This window comes from Salvelinus fontinalis, chromosome 17 (genome assembly GCF_029448725.1).
Source record: "Salvelinus fontinalis isolate EN_2023a chromosome 17, ASM2944872v1, whole genome shotgun sequence".
Lineage (NCBI taxonomy): Eukaryota > Metazoa > Chordata > Actinopteri > Salmoniformes > Salmonidae > Salvelinus > Salvelinus fontinalis.
The window spans coordinates 26,463,880-26,486,473 of record NC_074681.1 but is presented as its reverse complement, the minus strand read 5'-3'; the positions used below and the strand labels follow the sequence as shown (position 1 = coordinate 26,486,473).

Here is a 22,594-nt window from a genome sequence, read left to right as displayed (position 1 = left end):
ACTCTGCTTCTTATGTTGTGATTGTAAAATTGTAAGAGTTTTGGCACTGTACCATGAATATCTAAATAGTGACATTTGTGAGAAAGCAAAGAAATTCTCAGATAAATTTTGACAAAGTTCTGATTTTATTCCAAAAGTGTTGAATAATTGCTGGAACCTTTTGACAATACAATAAAACATGTTAAAATCAATCCATAATTTAAACATTCAGTCCACAAAAATAACATACATTTATGTATGTATTAACGGTTGTTACAAAAAGCTACAAAACGACCGATTATCTATCCACAGGGTACAAAATCTTGCAAAATATCAAGAGTAGTGTGACTGTACATTGCGCCTTGTTTTAGCCTTCCTTGCTGCCTCCTCATCTTCACCTTCTTGTCTTCGCCATCATGTGAATTTATATGTGAGATTGTTAAGGAAAGTGGTGAGCTGGGCTTTAACAGAACAACAAATTGGATATCACAATCAGAATCACTACAATCAATTGACACAATCTTAAAACCCAGGTTTTATTTAAAAGGATATGATTCATAATCCATGTTCTGTGTCAATACACCAGTCAATATAAACTCAGCATTGTGAGTGTCTGTTAGGAAGAAACAGGGGAGACAAGAAGTAGGTTTAGGCTAAAGTCAAAACAATGGGCCACATCCAAAGCACATGTGTACATTTACAGGTTTCTCTTACCAATGTTCTTCAAGAAGTACTCTCTACATAGATGAAGATCATTCTCACAGGATATCAGGATGATCTCAGCAAGGTTCTGAAAAGAACAGAAAACATTCCATGAGTTCAGTAATAGAACGTCACATTCTTCAAGTACACATTTATAACACAATGCTGTGACGACATGGAGAGGACCAGTACCTTGTTCTGCTTGTGCTCCATTATTTTGCGGAAGGAGGGCTGCTTGGGGAGCACCTTGCCTCCTGCGCTCTCTACAATGGCTTTCATAGTGATAAGGCTGGGACAGATCCCAGGGGTAATGTAGAAATACTTGCCCTAGAGAGGGAGAGAAGAACAGAAAGACACGTTTAAGAGCCAGTTGGGTATCTAATGTAGGGCTGCAAGATATGGGCAAAAAATGTCATTGTGTTTTTTTTAACCAAATATTGCGATTGCGATTTGACTTACACGGAGTGTACACAACATTAGGAATACTTTCATAATATTGAGTTGCACCCCCGTTTGCCCTCAAAACAGACTCAATTCATCAGGGCATGGTCTACAAGGTGTCAAAAGCGTTCCACAGGGATGCTGGCTCATGTTGACTCCAATGCTTCCCACAATTGTGTCAAGTTGGCTGGATGTCCTTTGGGTGGTGGACCATTCTTGATACACATGGATAACTGTTGAGCGTGAAAAAACCCAGCAGTGTTGCAGTTCTTGACACACTCAAACTGGTGTGCCTGGCACCTACTACCATACCCCATTCAAAGGCACTAAAATATTTTGTCTTGCCAATTTACGCTCTAAATGGCACACAGACACAATCCATGGCTCAATTGTATCAAGGCTTAAAAATCCTTCTTTAACCTGTCTCCTTCCCTTCATCTACACTGATTGTAGTGGATTTAACAGGTGACATCAATAAGGGATCATAGGATTCACCTGGTCAGTCTATGTCATGGAAAGTTGTTCCTAATGTTTAGTACAGTGTAGCTCAAAACACTTGGGTTACTGTTGGAATCAGGGAAATACAGTGATTCATATTAAGAAGCAAAGTGGAAAGCACCATCGTGCTTGTTTGGAACAATCTGTTGACTGCATTTGACAGAACAGCATGCAAACTTATAGTGACTAACAACAGGGCTAACAGTGGGGAGGAGGAACTGCGTTGCTTGAGTGACGGGTTGGGGCTTGGTGTGTGGGAAGCAGCCGCAAGAGAAGGAGAGCGATGACAAACATTGGAAACTACAAATGGACCTTACATGCGGCTGACTGGCGTTTCAAAATATTGCATGCAATGTGGATATTGCACATCTCAATATTGCGATTTCGATGTGAATTTGATTAATTGTGCTGCACTAATTGAATGCATCCAATCAGACAAATTCACTCGATAACAATCTGATGACTCGACAGAACAAGTATATACACATTGATGTCCACTGTCCAGGCAGATAGACATTGGGGATATGGAGATACTACAAATACACCATGACAGCGCAATACACAAGGGGTGGAACAGTGGCAAAGGTACCCACAGGACAAACAGAATAATATTAGTCTGAGGAGAGATTAAATAGCATTAATACAACAAAAATAATTCTAAACACACCTTTAGTTTACAAAGTTAAACAGATGTATTTTTTCTTCATAATAAGCAGGAGTAATATTCTTAGATACACCATGACAGCGCAATACACCATGGGGTGGAACAGTGACAAAGGTACCCACAGGACAAACAGAATAATATTAGTCTGAGGAGAGATTAAATAGCATTAATACAACAAAAATTGTATACATTGGGGATACTTATGGAATATAAGTGCATTGTTTCACTAACCTTGAAGAGTGGTGCAGTGTGGGCCCTCTTCAGTGACTCTTCCAGACTGAAGCCAAACAGCACCTCTGCCTCTGCATCTCTCAGCATGTAGTTCTGCTCATCTGAATAAACAAACACGTACTATAAGAATAGACATACTCTAACGAATACACACATACTGTAGTCTAAAGCAGGGATCATCAACTAGATTCAGCCATGGGATGATTTTCTTAAGCAGATGGTCAGAGGGCCAGAACATAATTACAAGTAATTTGTAGTCTGCAAATTGACAGCAAGACGTCAAAACAGATCATTTTTGACTAAAACATAATAGTTTTATACCTTAGATTAGATTTGTATACGATCACACATTTACATTTAAGTCATTTAGCAGACGCTCTTATCCAGAGCGACTTACACATACTGTATCTATCTATTATGCATGGGAATACTTTGGAACAGATTTCCTAAATTAATATCAGTGATTTGCTGGTGTTTTCACAGTCTTATGTCCAACAATAAAAACATATTTTAAATGTAACTTTTAAAATAAAATCACCCACGGGCCAAATTCGGTCAGCGGGCCACCAGTTGGGGAACACTGCTCTAAAGAATGTACAAAAACTCTAAAACCAAACAACTCCCTCTAAGAACCCACATACACTCTACAAAGCTACACACAAAAAGTAAGCGATCACAACAGTATCTCGCAGCATGAAACTCCCTCACACAGATCTATTCTCTAATAACTGAATGCATATTTAACGTACCGACAAACTTCTGGCTCTTCCAGCTCTCTTCTAACCACTCAGGGGTGACGATGTGCTTGACGATTGACATGGCTGTGAGAAACTTCACCGTCCTCGTCACCTTGTTGGCCACCAGATGGGTGCACTTCTGAGCGCTCTCTGCAATCTCCCCTCCAAGGTTGTGTAGCCTCTGGAAAGACAGAAGGAGACATCGGATGCATTGTTAGAGGCTGGTCTGCGAGTGCTGAGAATCAGAAGTCATCCTGTGATACGTTTTGATAAATATTGGTGACTGATAACAATAATTCTAGACAATGACTGTTTCCTGCAGACTCAGCTGCGCAGAGGCATAAAAAGGCAATTACCTTCATGAATTGTTGGACCTGTGTTGGCTCAAAGCCAGTAAAGAAAATGTACGGTGTCGACTCTGGTGGAAGCTTCTTGGTTGGGGATTGAATCTCCTCAAGTCTACAATTGGGAGAACATTTGGATCATTGGATGAGAAACTTTAGGTAATTGCATTGTATCCATATATACAAATAAATAAATAAATAAATACATTTCTAGAAACAAATACTTTTCCTAACACAAATTTTGCAGATTGACTAATTCAACATACTGTGCTACACAACACTGTGAAATTTAGAGTGATGGAGACTCACCTTGGCTTCTTATTTGGAGGCTGGGAGTTGGACTCAGACTGTCTCTGCTTCTGTTGCAGCTGCAATGCTGCCAACGCATCAGGTGAAACCTTCACAGGAGCCCTCCAAGCACCTAAAATCAAAAGGAGAAAAATATATATAATCCACACCTGTGTTTAAGAATTTTGTCCATCACCCTCAAGAAAATGTTTTTATTATTACCCATATACAGTGCATTCGGAAAGTATTCAGACCCCTTGATTTCCCCCCATATTTTGTTACTAGTCTTATTCAAAAATGTATTATATTAACAAAAAATCTACACTCAATACCCCATAATTATCAAGCAAAAACAGGTTTTTAGAAATTGTTGCAAATTTATATTTAAAAAAACTACTGAAATATCACATTTACATAAGTATTCAGACCCTTTACTCAGTACTTTATTGAAGCACCTTTTTGTGATTACATCCTTGATCCTTCTTGGGTATGATGCTACAAGCTTGGCACACCTGTATTTGGGGAGTTTCTCCCGTTATTATCTGCAGATCCTCTCAAGCTCTGTCAGGTTAGATGAGGAGCGTCGCTGCACAGCTATTTTCAGGCCTCTCCAGAGATGTTCAATTGGGTTCAAGTCCGGGCTCTGTCTGGACTACTCAAGGACATTCAGAGACTTGTCCTGAAGCCACTCCTGCGTTGTCTTGGCTGTGTGCTTAGGGTCATTGTCCTCATTGGAAGGTGAACCGTCACCCCACTCAGGTCTGGAGCAGGTTTTCATCAAGGATTTCGCTATACTTTGCTCTGTTAATCTTTCCCTCGACCCTGACTAGGCTCTCAGTCTGTCATTGAAAAACATCCCCACAGCATGATGCTGCCACCACCATGCTTCACTGTAGGGGTGGTGCCAGGTTTCCTCCAGACGTGACGTTTGGCATTCACGTCAAAGAGTTCTATCTTCATCAGACCAGAGAATCTTGTTTCTCATGGTCAGAGTCCTTTAGGTGCCTTTTGGCAAACTCCAAGCAGGCTGTCATGTGCATTTTACTGAGGAGTGGCTTCCGTCTGGCAGCTCTATTATAAAGGCCTGATTGGTAGAGTGCTGCATTTGTGGTTGTCCTTCTGGAAGGTTCTCCCATCTCCACAGAGGAACTCCAGAGCTCTATGAGAGTGACCATCGGGTTCTTGGTCACCTCCCTGACCAAGTCCCTTCTCCCCCGATTGCTCAGTTTGGCCGGGCGGTCAGCTCTAGGAAGAGTCTTGATGGTCCTAAACTTCTTCCATTTAAGAATGATTTAAGGCCACTGTGTTCTTGGGGACCTTCAATGCTGCAGAAATGTTTTGGTACCCTTCCCCAGATAAACACAATCCTGTCTCGGAGCTCTACGGACAATTCCTTTGGCCTGGTTTTTGCTCTGAAATATAGACAGTTGTGTGTCTTTCCAAATCATGTCCAATCAATTGAATTTACCACAGTAGACTCCAACCAAGTTATAGAAACAGCTCAAGGATGGTCAATGGAACTAGGATGCACCTGAGCTCAATTTTGAGTCCCATAACGAAGGGTCTGAATACTTATGTAATAAAAAGGTATTTCTGTTTTTTAATCAATTTGCAAAAATGTCTAAAAAGCTGTTTTCGCTTTGTCATTATGGGGTATTGTGTGTAGATTGATGAGGATTTTTTATTTTATTTCATCTTTTTGGCTGTAACGTAACAAAATGTGGAAAAAGGTAATGGTTCTGAATACTTTCCGAATGCACTGTAAAGTCCCCTTGCCCCCACTGTAAGACTTCTGAACCCTGTACCCAGTAGGTTCTGAACCAGATGCTGGTTGGGGATGAGTGGTTCCTGCAGGTTGAAGTTGGAGTATCTGTTGTGCTGTATCTGCCGGAGAGCCTCAAAGTTCCCCAGGAGGATGTCACAGAGCCACTGGGCGTTGACGCAGGGGATCCTCCACTCCTTGGCCTTCTCATACTTCAGACCACTGGGCCTGAGGAGACAGGGAGGGAGAGGGTTAACACAGGGGATTCCAACAGTAAAATAAAACAGACATGATGCAGGCATAAAACACACACACACACATATATATATAAAACCTGCAACCCATCCACACAAATTCTGAACATGATTACGCCAATGACTTGACTGTGTCTACAACATTTACATGCCATTCTAAATAGGTGAAAGCATATCAATATCTTCTCGTACTCTTTACAGATGAGCACAGTGTTGCTACGACAGAGGTAGCCTGTGTATCTGGCTCCTGCCAGGTAGGCCATTAGTTTCAGGTCATCACGGTCTGAGTCCACAAAGCCAGTCACAGAGATGATCTGAGGAGGAACGAATGTTAGGAACGTCAATGGACTTACTATTGAAGCTATGAACTCTACTTCTGAGCTATTCATTACATATGCCTAGTTCTCCTTGGAATTCTAGTCATTACCTCATCATACACCAATGCAAAATGTATGATTGTACCCATGGGTGTAGTACTGCCGGAGCAACGCTCCGCCACTTCTCAGAGTGCAATGGTGCTCATTTAATAAAAGTTTAAGCGGAATCAAGCTCACGCAAGTTCATTTAATGATGAACCAGTATTCGACATAAACCAAATATAATATCTAGTACAATGTTACTGTTAGACCAAAAAACACATCCTTTCGTATAAGACGTCAGGATGATTGGTTGCATTTTTTTTTATCATGAGGCCAAGACTCAACAGAACGTGCCACTGGGCAAAATATGTGCTTCGACAAACAAAACACAGGGAGGCTGTAGCTTGTGAACTCCATCTGCTCTAAAATGCACTCAAACAGTAGGTTATGTACATCATTCAAGAGATCTGAAAGCATATACCCATGAAACTGATTTAGATCAAATGGTTGGCATACAGCTTGGACATTTCATCCGTAAAACGTGAAGAATTGTCATTCACGATTGACAGTGATGGTGCCCTTTATTTTTATTTTTTGGTAGGCCTAATTTGGTGTTTGAGGGTATTAAAAATGGAAACATTTATTTGGGCCAATTTGGAGGATGCATTTTATACATATTTTTAAATGATATCAGGTCTATTCAATAGGCTACATGTCGGAACAAACTTTGATTGCGAAATTATGGGGGGGAAAATAGCACACCACTGATTGTACCATTGTTCAAAATTAAAAACAAATGAAAGCAGTTCCCAACCCATGTTAGATGTTTTGAATGTGGCGAGATAAAGAGGAAGTGATGCGTACGTGTTGTGAGCAGGGCTTGGCTCCAGGTGGGAAGGCGAAGGGGAGGTGTAGGGTTCTGTGGGGAGGAACCATCTTCTTTTTTTTCAGGATTGTGTTCAGCCAGTGGGCAGTGACACAGCGCCTCCCCTCCCGTAGGGCCTGAGGTACAGCAACAAGAGAGATTACCTTTAAAACCTAATATAACAGACACACACACACTAGAGTCCTGCACGTTTTTTCCCCCCACAATGAGATGCGGCACATAGACGAATCTAATCCCTCTGAAAAAAAGATAGATTAAACAAGTGCATTCGCGAAAAAAGCTCTGTCGTTGCACCAATGTGTACCTAATAGAGGTCGACCGATTAATCGGAATGGCTGATTAATTAGGGCCGATTTCAAGTTTTCATAACAATCGGAAATTGGTATTTGTGGACACCGATTTGGATGTTTAGTGGTGTTTTTTTTACACCTTTATTTAATTTTTATTTAACTAGGCAAGTCAGTTAAGAACACATTCTTATTTTCAATGACGGCCTAGGAACGGTGGGTTAACTGCCTCGTTCAGGAGCAGAACGACAGATTTTTACCTTGTCAGCTCGCGGGATTCAATCTTGCAATCTTCCAACGCTCTAACCACCTGATTACATTGCACTCCACGAGGAGCCTGCCTCTTACGCGAATGCAGTAGAAGCCAAGGTAAGTTGCTAGCTAGCATTAAACTTATCTTATAAAAAACAAACAATCAATCATAATCACTAGTTAACTACACATGGTTGATGATATTACTAGTTTATCTAGCGTGTCCTGCGTTGCATATAATCGATGCGGTGCGTAACATTGCTCCAATGTGTACCTAACCATAAACATCAATGCCTTTCTTAAAATCAATACACAGAAGTATATATTTTTAAACCTGCATATTTAGCTAAAAGAAATCCAGGTTAGCAGGCAATATTAACCAGGTGAAATTGTGTCACTTCTCTTGCGTTCATTGCACGCAGAGTCAGTGTATATGCAACAGTTTGGGCCGCCTAATTTGCCAGAATTTTACGTAATTATGACATAACATTGAAGGTTGTGCAATGTAACAGGAATATTTAGACTTATGGATGCCACCCGTTAGATAAAATACGTAACGGTTCCGTATTTCACTGAAAAAAATAAAAGTCTTGTTTTCGAAATTATAGTTTCCAGATTCTACCATATTAATGACCTAAGGCTCGTATTTCTGTGTGTTATTATGTTATAACTAAGTCTATTATTTGATAGAGCAGTCTGACTGAGCGGTGGTAGGCAGCAGCAGACTCGTAAGCATTCATTCAAACAGCACTTTCCTGCGTTTTGCCAGAAGCTCTTCGCTGTGCTTCAAGCCTATCAACTCCCGAGATTAGGCTGGTGTAACCGATGTGAAATGGCTAGCTAGTTAGCGGGGTGCGCGCTAATAGCGTTTCAAACGTCACTCGCTCTGAGACTTGGAGTAGTTATTCCCCTTGCTCTGCATGGGTAACGCTGCTTCGAGGGTGGCTGTTGTCGATGTGTTCCTGGTTCGAGCCCAGATAGGAGCGATGAGAGGGATGGAAGCTATACTGTTACACTGGCAATACTAAAGTGCCTATAAGAACTTCCAATAGTCAAAGGTTAATGAAATACAAATGGTATAGAGAGAAATAGTCCTATAATTCCTATAATAACTACATCCTAAAACTTCTTACCTGGGAATATTGAAGACTCATGTTAAAAGGAACAGCCAGCTTTCATATGTTCTCATGTTCTAAGCAAGGAACTTAAACGTTAGCTTTCTTACATGGCACATATTGCACTTTTACTTTCTTCTCCAACACTTTGTTTTTGCATTATTTAAACCAAATTGAACATTTCATTATTTATTTGAGGTTAAATTGATTTTATTGATGTATTATATTAAGTTAAAATAAGTGTTCATTCAGTATTGTTGTAATTGTCATTATTACAAATAAATAAATAAAAATCGACCGATTAATCGGTATAGGCTTTTTGGGGTCCTTCAGTAATCGGTATCGGTGTTGAAAAATCAATCGGTCGACCTCTACTTTCATTCCACCCGCCAGCTGATTTTGTTGAGGGTCAACAGCGGGTATCCGACCCGATGCAGGACTCTAACACACACACACACACACACACACTTGTCCTTCAAACAAGCCTTTAGCTGAGATGAAAAACTCTTTAGTGATGCTTACCTGGACATACATGCTGCTGACTTGAGTTTCACAGAGCAGGTGAGTGCAGCGGTTGTTGAGAGAGGAGTCCACAATTCCACCATAGGCCTGGATAATCTGTGATTCACAAAATACAACTCAGCAATGCAAGGCGAAAAACAGTAGTTTAACAAATGCAGTTATAATGAATGCTGTTTGCTAAGACACAAGATAAAGATAAGTCCAGGAAAATAATGAAAGTTTTTTTTTCTTACTCTCTTCCACGTGGCAAGGAGCTGCTTGTCTGCCATTTGCTCTGGGTAGTCAGCAACAGCAAACACACAGCCCACCAAGAAGCCATCTTCTGGAACTACAGCAGCAAACAGAACAATGTTTGGTTAGTCAAACAAATCAGAACTATAACCATTATAAACAGCATGATGATCATTGGATGTATATCATCTGATCGCGATTGTTTTTTTAATGTATTTTGACTTTTTGTAATGAACTGAAACTGAACTTGAAATCAATTGTGTCTTAGAGAACTTACTCTCCTGTCCTGGCTCGTGGCCAAACAGCTGGTGCACTTGAGGCGGCTGGAGCTGAGGCTGTAGTGACCCTTGCTGCTGCTGCGGCTGCTGCTGCTGCTGGAGTGGCTGCTGGCTCGGATGCTGCTGCAGCGACTGCTGCTGGCTCTTCAGATGCTGCTGCTGCTGCTGTTGTTGGAGCTGCTGCATGTGCTGCTGCTGCATCTGTTGCTGCAGGAAATGCTGCTGCTGCTGCTGTTGGAGGTGTTGTTGATGGAGTTGCTGTTGCTGTTGGTTCTGCTGCTGTTGCTGCTGCTGCTGTTGCTGCTGCAGCTGTTGCTGGAGCCTGTGCTGCTGGAACTGCTGTAGCTGTTGTTGTAAAGCATGCTGCTGCTGCTGCTGTTGGAGCTGCTGCTGCTGCATTGGTGGCCGCAGGAGCTGCTGCGGTCGCAGTTGTTGCTGCGAGAATGCATGTTGTGGTTGTTGTTGTTGCTGGGTGAAGATCTGTTGTTGGTGGATCTGCTGTTGCTGTGGCTGCTGCTGGATGAACTGATGGGCTTGTTGTTGTTGTGGCAACTGAGGAAGGAAACCTGGCTGAGGAACCTGCGGCTGCTGCTGCTGTTGTTGTTGCTGGTGGTGCAACTGCATGAGTTGCTGTGGTGGGAGATGCTGCAGCATGGGGTGCTGCTGCTGTGGCAGCTGCTGAGGTGGGTGTTGTTGTTGTGGCTGTTGTTGTGGCTGTTGTTGTTGTGGCTGTTGTTGTTGGGGGACCTGATGAGACTGCTGCTGCAGTAACTGCTGCTGTGCTTCGGCTGTGAGCTGCTGCTGACCTTGGGGCTTCGCTTGGTTGAACAGGAGCGGGTTGGGTTGGGTGTTGGGCTGGCCCTGGTTCGTTTGCTGCTGCTGCTGCTGCTGCTCTAATGTCTTCGTTGAGGCAGAGAGACTCTGTAGGATCTGTGGTAAGAAACCAAACAAATGTTGACATTTTATTAATGACATCAACTTTTTTCAGTTGATGGTATCGCACCAATGCTTTGCCACTACGTGACCATAATGACCTGTATCCCATATGTACCTGCATTCCATACAGAACCAGGCTAATAATGACTAGCCATATTTTAAATTAGCATGCCCTTGTGTTCTTAGATTGATTTGGATAGATTTACTCAGGGTTAAAAAACCTACTGGCCCGAACATAATTTCTACTGGGTATTTACATTTTTTAACTAGGCAAGTCAGTTAAGAACAAATTCTTATTTACAATGACGACCTACCGGGGAACAGTGGGTTACTGCCTTGTAACTGCCTTGTTCAGGGGCAGAACAACAGATGTTTACCTTGTCAGCTCGGGGATTCGATACAGCAACCTTCCGGTTACTGGCCCTACGCTCTAACCACTAGGCTACCTGCCGCCCTCTCTGTAACTAGAAGAACAGTAGTTGCGTTGAAAACTATATTTTTCCCATAAATGCATTTTGAGCAACGGTCATATGCTTCTATGCTTATTAGAATGCATCCCTCTCTCCTCCATGGGCACAGTACTGAGAAGGAGTGAGTGGCTCGCTCACACAGCAGACGACAGCGAAACAGGGGCAGGCAGATACTTTCATATGGTTTATATTTGGTCAAATGCACATAATGGTTTGAATAAATCATGATAAAAGCATTTTTTTAAGCAAGTTGTTAACCAAAAAATTACGTGACCAACTCCATAAACAAATTGCCAAGTCAAATGGTTGCAAATGCGAGAGATCTGGTCGCCGTTTCCAACCCCGATTTCACACCACTACTGCAAAAGAAACCAAGCAAGAAAGAAAGCTTGAGAGAACGCCAAAGAACGGTGTTCTTACGTGTGCAACGTTGGGGGGCCTTGTGGTCTGCTGGATGTCAGAGTTGTTGGTGATGTTCCGTAGTGTCCTGGCTGCTGGGCTCCAGCCTGCCATGCCCTCTGTCCTCTCTGCCCCCGGCTGGGCAGCACTGGGTACTAGGGCAGCCCGGGCTTCCGATGGCCCTGCACTGCCTGGCACAGGGGGAACACTGGCACAGAGGTTGATCAGGCCAGAGTCCTTCACTGGCTGCAGTCTGCGTTTGGGACCCAGGGGTGGCCCGGTCATCTCCGCTGGGGTCCAGTTCAGGTTCCGCTCCTCCTTCTCCGTGGAAGAGTCATCCGAGTCATCAAACATGAGTTCGTCTCGTCGCTCGGCTTTGGGCGATGTCCCTCCTCGGCCACTAGCAGGGGAGTCATCTCTTGATGAGGGGCTGGATCTCCGGGACCTGGGGCCTGGGCGCCTGCGGCCTGGAGGGCTGTAGCTGCCCTCGGAGCGCGACTCGTACTCGCTCTCCTCATCCTCATCCTCCTCCTGGTAGGTCAGCCGGGGGTGGTACAGAGCCTCGTCCTTCCTGCTCTTGTCCAATGCGGAGTGTGTGATCCACTCCGGCGTGACGATTTTGATGCTGCTGTGCTTCAGGGCAACCTCATACTTTTCCTGGAAAACACAATTCACGGCGTGAATGTACAGACATAATACGTTTCAGGTGTATGATTTATTTTTCTGTGTACTGCAAAAAATGTGTGTTTTGGCATAATCTGACCAACACATTGTCCCAAGATAGCATAGCAGTCAGACGTCCTTTGTCCTCGTCTTGTCGTGTCCCGTGTATATATATATTTACATCTTTCTTCGCATATCTTTTATATATCTTATTTTCCAAAAACTCAACTTCAAAACACTCTCCTGCAACCTGCCTCACCAAATATATATAAAAAAGTATTATTTACCTCAAATCTGAAACCCACAATAGAAGCTAGCCAGAAGCTAACCAGAAGCTAGCCAGTTTACTTTAACGTTAGTATTCAGCTAACCACGGTTTGTGGTCATCAGCTATCCTTTAGCTTGAAAAGCTAAGCTCGAAAAGCCAGTTTTGTACAACGCGACTCAGACCAGAACATACCGGACCTATTTTTCTCTCCATATCCCCGGATTTCAACCGCAAGCTCTGGAAATGTACACCTGGATCTCGCAGCTAGCTAGCTGCTATCCGTGTGACTATTGGCTTACGTCGATCCCGGAGCAAACATCAATTATTCCAGAGCTAGCCAGCTGAAGAGCTCCATCAGTCACTCCTGGGCTACAATCACCTATCCGGACCGGGAGTTATCCAACTGGCCCCTCCGTCGCAACGTTACCTGAACGCCCATCTGCGGCCCGCTAATCGTTAGCTGTCTTATCGGCTGCTTTCTGAATAGGTCTATCTATCGGACTACTTTTCTTGGGTCACTATAACTATATCTATTTTGCCAATTGGATTGATCCCCTCTACCACACAGAACCCCACTAATCTACCGTCGGAAACGCACGAGGTGGCTAAAATCAGACCTCCATCCTATGCTAGCTTGCTTCCGATGGCTCAGCTAGCTGTCTGCATCGCCGTTACCCCAACCAACCTCACTACTCACTGGACCCTTATGATCACTCGACTAAGCCTCTCCTTAACGTCAATATGCCTTGTCCATTGCTGTTCTGGTTAGTGTCTATTGGCTTATTTCACTGTAGAGCCTCTAGCCCTGCTCAGTATACCTTATCCAACCTTTCAGTTCCACCACCCACACATGCGATGACATCACCTGGTTTCAATGTTTCTAGAGACAATATCTCTCTCATCATCACTCAATACCTAGGTTTACCTCCACTGTATTCACATCCTACCATACCTTTGTCTGTACATTAAACTTTGAAGCTATTTTATCGCCCCCAGAAACCTCCTTTTACTCTCTGTTCCGGACGTTCTAGACGACCAATTCTCATAGCTTTTAGCCGTACCCTTATCCTACTCCTCCTCTGTTCCTCTGGTGATGTAGAGGTGAATCCAGGCCCTGCAGTGCCTAGCTCCACTCCTATTCCCCAGGAGCTCTCTTTTGATGACTTCTGTAACCGTAATAGCCTTGGTTTCATGCATGTTAACATTAGAAGCCTCCTCCCTAAGTTTGTTTTATTCACTGCTTTAGCACACACTGCCAACCCGGATGTTCTAGCCGTGTCTGAATCCTGGCTTAGGAAGACCACCAGAAATTCTGAAATCTCCATTCCTAACTACAACATTTTCAGACAAGATAGAACTGCCAAAGGAGGCGGAGTGGCAATCTACTGTAAAGATAGCCTGCAGAGTTCTGTCCTACTATCCAAGTCTGTACCCAAGCAATTTGAACTTATACTTTTAAAAATCCACCTCTCTAAAATCAAGTCTCTCATCGTTGCCGCCTGCTATAGACCACCCTCTGCCCCCAACTGTGCTCTGGACACCATATGTGAACTGATTGCCCCCCATCTATCTTCAGAACTTGTGCTGCTAGGCGACCTAAACTGGAACATGCTTAACACCCCAGCCATCCTACAATCTAAGCTTGATGCCCTCAATCTCACACAAATTATCAATGAACCTACCAGGTACCACCCCAAATCCGTAAACATGGGCACCCTTAATAGATATCATCCTAACCAACTTGCCCTCTAAATACACCTCTGCTGTTTTCAACCAAGATCTCAGCGATCCCTGCCTCATTGCCTGCATCCGTAATGGGTCAGCGGTCAAACGACCTCCACTCATCACTGTCAAACGCTCCCTGAAACACTTCAGCGAGCAGGCCTTTCTAATCGACCTGGCCGGGGTATCCTGGAAGGATATTGATCTCATCCCGCCGGTAGAGGATGCCTGGTTATTTTTATTTTTTTAAATGCCTTCCTCACCATCTTAAATAAGCATGCCCCATTCAAGAAATTTTGAACCAGGAACAGATATAGCCCTTGGTTCTCTCCAGACCTGACTGCCCTTAACCAACACAAAAACATCGTATGGTGTTCTGCATTAGCATCGAACTGCCCCGTGATATGCAACTTTTCAGGGAAGCTCGAAACCAATATACACTGGCAGTTCGAAAAGCCAAGTCTAGCTTTTTCAAGCAGAAATTTGCTTCCTGCAACACAAACTCAAAAAAGTTCTGGGACACTGTAAAGTCCATGGAGAATAAGAACACCTCCTCCCAGCTGCCCACTGCACTGAGGACAGGAAACACTGTCACCACCGATAAATCCACTATAATTGAGAATTTCAATAAGCATTTTTCTACGGCTGGCCATGCTTTCCACTTGGCTACACCTACCCCAATCAACAGCACTGCACCCCCCACAGCAACTTGCCCAAGCCTTCCCATTTCTCCTTCTCCCAAATCCAGTCAGCTGATGTTCTGAAAGAGCTGCAAAATCTGGACCCCTACAAATCAGCCGGGCTAGACAATCTCGACCCTTTCTTTCTAAAATTATCTGCCGAAATTGTTGCAACCCCTATTACTAGCCTGTTCAACCTCTCTTTCGTGTCGTCTGAGAATCCCAAAGATTGGAAAGCAGCTGCAGTCATCCCCCTCTTCAAAGGGGGGGACACTCTTGACCCAAACTGCTACAGACCTATATCTATCCTACCCTGCCTTTCTAAGGTCTTCGAAAGCCAAGTTAACAAACAGATTACCGACCATTTCGAATCCCACCATACCTTCTCCGCTATGCAATCTGGTTTCAGAGCTGGTCATGGGTGCACCTCAGCCACGCTCAAGGTCCTAAACGATATCCTAACCGCCATCGATAAGAAACAATACTGTGCAGCCGTATTCATTGACCTGGCCAAGGCTTTCGACTCTGTCAATCACCACATCCTCATCGGCAGACTCAATAGCCTTGGTTTCTCAAATGATTGCCTCGCCTGGTTCACCAACTACTTCTCTGATAGAGTTCAGTGTGTGTCAAATTGGAGGGCCTGTTGTCCGGGCCTCTGGAAGTCTCTATGGGGGTGCCACAGGGTTCAAACCCTTCATTGGACACTGTGTTAACAACCCTCCAGACGAGCTTCAATGCCATACAACACTCCTTCCGTGGCCTCCAATTGCTCTTATATACAAGTAAAACTAAATGCATGCTCTTCAACCGATCGCTGGTGGCACCTGCCCGCCCGTCCAACATCACTACTCTGGACGGTTCTGACTTAGAATATGTGGACAACTACAAATACCTAGGTGTCTGGTTAGACTGTAAACTCTCCTTCCAGACTCACATCAAACATCTCCAATTTAAAGTTAAATCTAGAATTGGCTTCCTATTTCGCAACAAAGCATCCTTCACTCATGCTGCCAAACATACCCTTGTAAAAGTGACCATCCTACCGATCCTCGACTTCAGCGATGTCATTTACAAAATAGCCTCCAATACCCTACTCAATAAATTGGATGCAGTCTATCAAGGTGCCATCCGTTTTGTCACCAAAGCCCCATATACTACCAACCAATGCGACTTGTACGCTCTGGTAGGCTGTCCCTCGCTTCATACTCGTCGCAAAACCCACTGGCTCCAGGTCATCTACAAGACCCTGCTAGGTAAAGTCCCCCCTTATCTCAGCTCGCTGGTCACCATAGCAGCACCCACCTGTAGCACGCGCTCCAGCAGGTATAGCTCTCTGGTCACCCCCAAAACCAATTCTTCCTTTGGCCGCCTCTCCTTCCAGTTCTCTGCTGCCAATGACTGGAATGAACTACAAAAATCTCTGAAACTGGAAACACTTATCTCCCTCACTAGCTTTAAGCACCAGCTGTCAGAACAGCTCACAGATTACTGCACCTGTACATAGCCCATCTATAATTTAGCCCAAACTACCTCTCCCCCTACTGTATTTATTTATTTATTTTGCTCCTTTGCACCCCATTATTTCTATCTTTACTTTGTACTTTCTCCCACTGCAAATCTACCATTCCAGTGTTTTCGCTTGTTATGCTGTATTTACTTCGCCACCATGGCCTTATTTTTTTACTTTACCTCCCTTATCTCACCTCATTTGCTCACATTGTAAATACTTATTTTTTTTCTACTGTATGTTTGTTTTACTCCACGTGTAACTCTGTGTTGTTGTATGTGTCGAACTGCTTTGCTTTATCTTGGCCAGGTCGCAATTGTAAATGAGAACTTGTTCTCAACTTGCCTACCTGGTTAAATAAAAGGCAAAAAAAATTATTATTATAATAAAATAAAATAAATAGTACAGCTATCAAGATCTTGAGATTAATTGTTTCCTTAGAATACAACCTGAAGTAACACAAAGACCTGTTGTGTTCAGGCATTTCTCAGTGGCCAAGCAAAGACTAGACACTAGACGACCTATGGGCAGGCTCTACCTCCTGGTGCCTGAGCATAAAGACAGCCGTAAAACAAGACATCCCCTTCCTGCAATAACCATCAGACAGACCAGTGCCAAAGCAAGGCCTATAAAATGTCCAACACAAACACGAGCCTCAGCAGGCACCTCAATAAATCCTAAAAATAGCAACATGCAGACATTCTTTTTCAAAAGACTGTTGCAATTTACCAATTTGTCCATCTTCTCCAAAATGGGTGAACACTTTAAATCGTGTTTCCCCCCCCCCCATATTTTCTTGTGAATCGGAAGAGCATTGGAATAATTTTACATTAGAAAAACACAAACACCACACAAGAATGACAAAACTTAATATGGCAAGAATAGTACTGAAAAATAATTACCCCTTTTGGCTCTGGAACAATCAGGTGAGTACATTTCTTGTTTAGGTTGAGTTGACAGTCACCACCATAAAAAGTGATCAAGGCCCAAAGAGTGTTCAGATCTTCTGGTAGCTAAACAAAGAAATGCATGAGAGAGATCTTAACATGATATAATATACTTATCCTAATAAATCCATAAAACAATATATATGTAAAAGTACATACTTTAGGTAGACATGCCGTGACACCGAAGAATATTTGTCCTGACTCTGGGGAGAAACCGGTAACTCTGAATTATCTTATGTTAAGAAAGTCATTCAACTCAAATGTTCAGCTATTCGTTCAGCTAAAGTGTTACCGTTAAAATATAATTCAGAAACATCAATCAATTGTTCATGAAATTCATTTCTATGAAAAGATACGGTAGCAGGTCTCCACATCTGACGGACAAAGTCACCCAAGACGGCTGAAAAACAGAGTTTAAAACGGTTGAACTTTTTCCCTTCACACCACCAAGGCTACAGGATTTTTTGTGAATTGACTACATAAAGGGATATACAGGTACCTGCCAAAATAAAGGAAACACTTGAGTAAATGAGGGATAAAGTATATTGAAAGCAGGTGTTTCCACACAGGTGTGGTTCCTGGGAAATAAGCAATTAATAACCCATCATGCATAGGGTAGGGTAATGTATAAAAATGCCCAGTTGCCCATTATTTTGAATGCCATAGCTACAAGAGATCACAGTGACAGTGGTGTAAAGTACTTCAGTAAAAATACTTTAAAGTATTACTTAAGTAGTTTTTGAGGGTATCTGTACTTTACTATTTATATTTTTGACAACTTTTATTTCACTACATTCCTAAAGAAAATTATGTACTTTATACTCCATACATTTTTCCTGACACCCAAAAGTACTCGTTACATTTTGACAAGAAAATGGTCCAATTCACACACGTATCAAGATAACATCCCTGGTCATCCCTACTGCCTCAGATCTGGCGGACTCACTAAACACAAATGCTTTGTTTGTAAATTAGTGTGCCCCTGGCTATTCGTCAATAAAAATGTAAAATACAATTGTGCCATCTGATTTGCTTAATATAAGGAATTTGAAATGGTTTATACTTTTACTTTTGATACTTAAGTACATTTTAACAATCCCATTTACTTTTGATACTTAAGAATATTTTAAACCAAATACTTTTAAGACTTTTTCTCAAGTAGTATTTTACTGGGTGACTTTCACTTTTATTTGAGTAATTTTCAATTAAGGTATCTTAACTTTTACTCAAGTATGACAATTGAGTACTTTTTCCACCACTGCTTAGTGACTTTGAAAGAGGGGTCTCAAAGGAGCATAGATGGTTTAAAGGGTGAAGGGAGATACATAGTCATTTGTACAACAATGCATCCAACTGAAATATGTATTCCGCATTTAACCAGATCTCAACCCAATAGACCACTTATGGGAGATTCTGGAGCGGCGCCTGAGACAGCTTTTCCACCACCATCAACAAAAAACCTGGGGCGTAATCATTAGCCAAACAGTTGCAAAACATAACTAAAAAGAGAGTTGCTATTGGACAAATTCAGGTAGGTCCCTCCCCGTTTCATTCCATTGGCTTCCGTTAAAGAAATGTTTTGCAACCGAATCTGCATAATGAATACGCCCCAAATTATGGAATTTCTTGTGGGAAAATAATGTTGTGTCTCTCCAATATACTTCCAAACACTTGTAGAATCTATGCCAATGAACATTGAAGCTGTTCTGGCAGGTTGTGGTGGTCCAATGCCCTATTAAAACATGTTATGTTGGTGTTTCCTTTATTTTGGCAGTTATCCATGGAAAATTCACACCCTTACCTTGACAACTGGAAGGTCAAAGACCTCTCGTGACTCCCCAACCTCTGGGTTATCTCCATCCTCTGCTATAATGTGTGTAGCCAAGGCATTGTATGAGACCTCCTTGCCTTTCCCTGCTTTCAGCAGCTGGACAACCTAAAGTGCACATGAAATCACATCAATGAAATAAAACACACATGATCAAATCAAATCGTATTTGCATAATACAACAGTGAAATGCTTACTTACAAGCCCTTAACCAACAATGCAGTTTTACGAAAAAAAAGTGTTAAGAAAGTATTTAATAAAATCAACTTTTGTAAATATATATATATATATATATATATATATATATATATGATAAATGATATAATAAATGTGTACAATTCCAACCAAAGTGTGATAAGGAAAGGCAGTATGCATCAAAGACGTTATTCATCAATCATGGGGTGGCCTGTATATTTAAGAAATTGACGTTATCAATGAGCAGTAGAAGATACTGTTGATTATTAACTAGCTAGTAAGTGACAATAATATGCACGGTATAGGTCAAATCAATCTCAGTGGGATTAATTATTTGAAGCATAGTTTGAAGGAACAATTTGAAAATGATCGTGGTGTATTTAACTAGGAATATACATCGTATGTACACGATAAATCAGTTTATAAACACAGGCGCGTAAATTAAAGGCATTATTTGGCAGGATGTTGCCACTTGCATCTCTACAATGGCGGATTTGTCCTCGCATATGCGCAATGATAGGCGCACAATTCAGCAAACCGACAATGGTCTTTCACCTCATTATTATCAATACATCTCGTTCTAGCTATGGTAATCCATACACATACAATGCAAAACAGGCCAAATGTATATTTATTGTATTACTAGCTGTGTTGCAAAATAGGATAACCAAGTCATAGCAATGCCAGAATACTGGTTGGCTAACCTGCACTAGTAGAAAACTGGCTAGCTAGCTAAGCATCCAACTGGCTACGGTCGCTAACTAACCTCATCTGGATCAATGACAACTTCATATATATTTGTAAAACGCAATGCATGTATTAGTTTATACACCAAATCTGCAAACAATACGGGTTACAAAAGTGAAATGGAAACAGACTGGTCGTTAGCGTTTCGCTATGCTATCTGTCTAGTGCGGTAAACGTCATTGCTTCGCTAGGTTAGCTAGCTAGCTATATGTCAACAGTGATAGCTTCACCTTTTGGTCAATGTCCCCGACCACGTAAAATTTAACATCTTTAAAGAGATCCTCTGGGACCTTCGGTTCTTCATCCGACATTATTATCCATAAAATGCTAATCAAGATATGTAAAACAAAATCACTAAAAAGTCAAAAGACATTAAAAAGTTATTCCCCTCAAGGCAACACACTAGCGCCAAATCTCACTGAGCGCGCCTGTACCAGAGCGTGACGACAAAGGGGGTGGAACGGAATACCATTGTTTCATTTATGTATTGTTTCTCAGATATAGTGATGTATTGTGTTATACATATTTATTATATTCATTACTAAATGCATTGCCTTACATTCAACAGACCTCTACAAACATTTATCAAATAGAAATGCTACCCCACAACAATTTGAAACATGGCACGTCTATGGGAGGAGTTAAGTAATGACGCAAGGGGGAAAAGCCATGCTGAAGTGCCAAAATACTGATCAGTGCAAAGGGCAGGTACAAACGGGAGGAGGGTCTTAACTAGCTCTTTACCAGCTACAGAAAATAGGTCCCATGCAGACAGATATAATAATGCAGGTAATTGGAGGAGCTTGAGGTCATTAATGAACTCTGTTAAAAGCTGGAGATGCCCCAGGGGTCTGGGCCAGTGGCCCCTAAAAGCAAAACTGTCCTCATGTCAGGCAGCTCCTATGCTCTTAGAAGAAATGGTTCCAAAATGGTTATTTGGCTGTCCCCAGAAGAGAACCCTTTTGGGTTCCATGTAAAGGGTTCTACATGGAACCCGAAATGGTTCTTCCAAGGCTTCTCCTATGGGGACAGCCAACAAACCCTTTTAGGTTCAAGATAGCACCCTTTTTCTAAGAGTGTAGACAGGGCTTGAAGCAATGTTAGCCTAGTGATGATGGCCTTTAATTGAGCCTAGCAGTGGAAGAGCAGGAAAAGCTCCATATTATCAGACTGTCGCAGACACAATTTATAATTTAATGAGGCAAGTCATGCAAACAAAGACAGATCATACTGTAAGTGTGGCCATGCAGACTTTTTAAAAGGCCTCTCCTCCCCATGAAAATGTATAGAAAATGTGCTATATTCATGTTTATGGGTGATAACGTGTATGTTAGATTAAGGATTGTGACTGCTAACATCTACTATAGGACTGATAAAGATTAATTTTCTATAATCTTGAGATTGTAACATGTTTTTCTCCTATGTTGCAGACACATGTAATTCACCTTTTCGAAGATCTCATCTACTATGGAATTCATTCCTCCACGGTTCTTAGTTAATTGGCCTAATTGTTTCATTAATTAGGTGTCAAATTGAAGTCCTATCAAACCGGCCATAGCAGGGGTGTGTATGATATAGCCATAGTGAATTATGGACATCAGTGTGAAAAGACCTTGACAAACTCTGAAATGCATCCAATTAAAGCTGTAATTGGATCACTTCACTGACAGCTACATTACATATGAGAATGTGGCCTTGCGACCTCAGAGTTACAATTTGACATCCTTGATCTGGAGCTTTTGACAAGGTGAAGCAGTTTGATTTAAGTCAATTTTACCCATATGAGCATATTGTCTTTCTCCTTTACAGGTATAGCATGCTCAAGAGGATTATATTAATCCAGCATGACTATCAAGGTCACCCGCAAGCACATTGGTGTAATGCCATTTAATAAATTAAGAATTGTGACCATTATGGCTATATGATTTCATGACAGGGAGTCCATCATGAAGCCACAGCTAACAAACTGTGCCGAGGTCCTTGGAAACATTTTGGACAGAGAAAATGATTCAAATTTTGAACATCAGAAACATCTGATCCTTCATAGAGCACATAAATGTAAAAACAATGTTGGGTTACTTCTCTGGTTCCATAGGCTACTCTCTATGAGGTACATTTGGGTGAACTTTCCATTTAATAATACACCTTATTCTGAATCAACTGAATGTTTTTACTAGGACTCAAAATGACACACAGCATCACAAGTAGACCTTGTAGTCTATTTTTTATTTTAGTTATTCATTTGAATTACACTGAGACATCCATCTTCTCACTAACAGGACTGCCACCAGGCTCACCAGCAGCAACCATCCTGTATCAGTCCCTTCCCTTCTGAGGCAGCGTCCTACATAGTCCTGGTGGGGGACTGACAGTCAGCCTTCCGCCCAGAGATTTCTGGG

General features: G+C 42.1%; 1 protein-coding gene across 1 annotated transcript; it reads right to left on the bottom strand.

The window, feature by feature from the left end:
- Window positions 1-102: 102 nt before the first annotated feature.
- Window positions 103-20,648, bottom strand: paxip1 (PAX interacting (with transcription-activation domain) protein 1). Its single transcript, XM_055866840.1, has 20 exons — window positions 20,426-20,648; window positions 19,227-19,361; window positions 17,782-17,825; window positions 17,585-17,648; window positions 17,381-17,491; window positions 11,657-12,292; window positions 9,830-10,760; window positions 9,555-9,649; window positions 9,322-9,417; window positions 7,124-7,261; window positions 6,093-6,214; window positions 5,690-5,874; window positions 3,906-4,017; window positions 3,609-3,711; window positions 3,265-3,433; window positions 2,516-2,616; window positions 874-1,008; window positions 694-769; window positions 533-592; window positions 103-410 (listed from the first exon to the last, which is right to left on the bottom strand). Exons 1-20 carry the CDS (start codon window positions 20,504-20,506, stop codon window positions 394-396), a joined length of 3,411 nt encoding a protein of 1,136 aa, XP_055722815.1. The 5' UTR covers window positions 20,507-20,648; the 3' UTR covers window positions 103-393.
- Window positions 20,649-22,594: the final 1,946 nt, after the last annotated feature.

Coding starts and splice junctions, on each gene's coding strand:
- paxip1 (XM_055866840.1), bottom strand. CDS start 20,506: ATGTCGGATGAAGAACCGAAGGTCCCAGAGGATCTCTTTAAAGATGTT. Junction 3,712..3,905: donor CCTCCAAATAAGAAGCCAAG/GTGAGTCTCCAT, acceptor TCCCAATTGTAG/ACTTGAGGAGATTCAATCCC. Junction 2,617..3,264: donor GAAGAGCCAGAAGTTTGTCG/GTACGTTAAATA, acceptor TTGTTTATTCAG/ATGAGCAGAACTACATGCTG.